Consider the following 3,391-nt stretch of genomic DNA (forward strand, 5'->3'; position numbering starts at 1 on the left):
TTGCTCCAGGTTATGATTTCAACTTGGGCTGACATGGGATTCGGAAAAAGCTCAAACAGTAACTAAACTTGGCTGTTAAAAATAATATATAATAAATGGGGGAGGGGGCAAAAGACAGGTTTGAATGAGGGTACGGCTTTGCGAAAATCTGAACTAGGAACTAACGTAAGGGAGGGTTTGAGCTAATCTCGAAAAGGAACTATAGGGAGGGCTTGATTCCGAGCAAATCTGCACAAGGAACTAGCAGAGCCCGACACACTCTTCTCTGCAGGTAACATTGAAAATTGGAATTACCACACAGCTCCAAATTATCTGGATACTAGATGAAAGGGCCACACAGATTTTACCTGCACGGTGCCTTACCTGGTCCCAGATAAAGGCTGACACAGATATTACCTGTACAGAGCCTTATCTGGATACCAGATGAAAGGGCCACACAGATTTTACCTGCACGGTGCCTTGCCTGGTCCCCAGCTGAAAGGCTGATACACTATATTACCTGTATGGTGCCTTACCTGCATACCAGATGAAAGGGCCACACAAATATTACCTGTATGGAGCCTTACCTGGCACCGTGTACCTGGTCCTGGATACCAGATGAAAGGGTCACACAGATATTACCTTACCTGGTTCACAGATGAAAGGGCTACACAAATACAAAACATACTGGTATTATATAATTACCTGCACGGTGCCTTACCTGGTTCACAGACAAAAAGGTCATATTTTTACCTGTTCTGTGCACAATTCACCTGCACCAAACCTGCACATGTACTACTACTACTAGTAGCTTTATATAAAAATGTAGGCATATTTGAATTTTTAGTTGCTGCATGACTGTTAAACCATGTGTTAAGTTTAAAAGAAATGATGGCAATACTAGTAGGTTCCAGTTTTCAATGTAATCCATAATGTTCTGAGTGGTACAGGTAAAATGTGTCTGGTGCAGGTGATTTTCAATTATTGTAATTCGAGAGACTTTCAGCTGTGGACCAGGCAAGGCACTGTGCAGGTAATATCTGTGTGGCCCTTTCATCTGGTATCCAGATAAGGCTCTGTACAGGTAATATCTGTGTCAGCATTTTATCTGGGGACCAGGTAAGGCACCATACTGGCAATATTGTGTGTCAGTCTTTTATCTGGGGACCAGGTAAGGCACAGTATGGGTAATATCTGTGTGGCACTTTCATCTGGTATCCAGATAAGACTCCGTACAGGTAATATCTGTGTCAGCCTTTTATCTGGGGACCAGGTAAGGCATCGTACAGGTAATATCTGTGTCAGTCTTTCATCTGGTAACCAGGTACGACTCCATACAGGCAATATCTGTGTTGGCCTTTCATCTGGGCACCAGGTAAGGCACCGCACAGGTAATATCTGTGTCAACCTTTCATCTGGTATCCAGATAAGGCGCCGTACAGGTATTAGTAATATCTGTGTCAGCCTTTTGTTTGGGGACCAGGTACGGCTCCATACAGGTAATATTTGTGTCAGCCTTTTATCTGGGGACCAGGTACGGCTCTGTACAGGTAATATCTGTGTCACGTCTGAATCAACTGATTAAACACTTTGACAAGTTCAAATGCAATACATTCTATAATTCATTTTTATTAACAATGAAGTACAGTCCTCATAAATTCTTTTTCTGGATTACAAGGAAGTAATGGTCCATCAAACTTGTGGTACAGTAGTGCACCGTGAACCCGTAACACAGTGAACCCGTAGCACAAAGTTACACCTAGCTCAGTGCACAGTTGACCAGTAACAGCACATAGTCTGTGCACAGTAAACCTGTAACACATGGCTTCTGTACACAGTGAACCAGCAACACATAGCCTGTGCTCAGTGAATCAGTAACACCTAGCTTGGTGTCAGTAAAATCCAATTTTAGATCTTGGGGGCCACTACTGGCACTATGTACAGCTTTTTTTCATGAAAAACTTATACTAGAATACAGTATTTCAGACCAGGATTATATTGTACATACAGAATAAAATGTTCCATTAAACAAGGTTAGAGCATGGTTGACTTCTTCATTGCAAAGTTAAATCCTTTTTAATCACTCCCAAGCAAGAAGTGGACTATTCCAGGATATTCCTACTAGTAATATATAAATGCAAGTTTTTTTGGACACACAGGACCCCCCTCCCCTCCCCTCCCCATCAGGAATTGGACTTCTCTGCAATCACCAGTCCTGCACCAAAACTGCAGAAATCTTACACATTAACAAGTTTTAAGTCATTTGGGTTTTCATTGGATTACGGTCAGCATCATTTTTGGCAAAACTACACCCAAAATGATTGTAACTGATATTAAGATGAAAGTTATTCATGTACTGATGGCTTAAAGTACAACCTGCGGGTAAAATACTAGTATGGGCTATGCAGATATTTCTCATGTCTACCTGCACCTTGAGTACAATGTTTAGAAAATTGTTATGTGGTAACAGAACATAACTTTTCATTGAGTTTTTCTTCTATTTATTTCACATACAGGTGTCAAGAATCAACATGTGGCTGGCATATTGTCTTCAAAATGCAGAGCCTATCAGGACAACCTATTAACTGGACCATATAATGCATACCTATGTAAGAGTGCTGTACAACCAGCCACTGTCTTAGAGGAATGCTTTTTTTGCCATATATTTCCTCAATGCATATAGGAATATCAGCTGTACTCAATTAGTTATGATTAGTTAGTTCACATAGAAACATAATGACAATGCAGAACATCTAGGTTTAGAAACAGCATGATATCATTCCTTGTTGAGCTACTGAATGGCTAATCTTCCCGGTCCTCTCTATATATTTATGGTAACCATTTTTAGATAACGTTTCTTTTACTTGTCAAATATGCTTGTCAATTCAGTGATTGTAGCTGTAATGGCATATTATTATTTATTTTATTGAAATAAACCTGTTATTCATATCTTTCATGTTATATTCAAATTAGGCAGTAATGCTAGTTTAAGGTAACTGTACACTAGAGATGCATCACTTCGTTAAACAGTCACAGCGCATGGTACACTACGCAGATGACAGGTCGATACTGCAGGGCGCACTGAAAGGTCCCACCGTGCTGTAGACGTCCATGGCCCTCACAGCGAAGTGGTAGGTGCCCCGGGGTAGGAAATTAGTCAGCGTACAGGCCATGGGGAGAGGCAAGGCCTTCACGTCCCCGATCTTCTTCCACAGCGCCGTGTTGGGCTGCCCGGTGCCCTCCTGGTACGCGAACAGCTGGTAGCAGTAGAGGGTGGGGGAGCGCGGGTTGGGCGGCTCACTGACGTCCCACGTCAGCGCGATGATGTTCCCCACCCGGGCGATTTGCAGGGTGGTTCTGTGGGGGAGGGGGAGGCCGGCGATCTGGGGGCGTAGCTGCTGGGGGGGTGGGG

The 3,391-nt window shown here is 42.8% G+C and overlaps 1 protein-coding gene across 1 annotated transcript in view; it reads right to left on the reverse strand.

The window, feature by feature from the left end:
* Positions 1-3,026: 3,026 nt before the first annotated feature.
* LOC109471227 (activating transcription factor 7-interacting protein 1-like) overlaps positions 3,027-3,391 on the reverse strand; it is a 14,520-nt gene continuing 14,155 nt past the window's right edge. The window contains exon 11 of the mRNA XM_019770510.1: positions 3,027-3,377. Coding sequence (XP_019626069.1) covers positions 3,027-3,377 — 351 coding nt within the window. The remainder of the gene's footprint in view (positions 3,378-3,391) is intronic.

This window comes from Branchiostoma belcheri, unplaced genomic scaffold (genome assembly GCF_001625305.1).
Source record: "Branchiostoma belcheri isolate BF01 breed outbred unplaced genomic scaffold, Haploidv18h27 scaffold240, whole genome shotgun sequence".
Taxonomy (NCBI): Eukaryota; Metazoa; Chordata; class Leptocardii; order Amphioxiformes; family Branchiostomatidae; genus Branchiostoma; species Branchiostoma belcheri.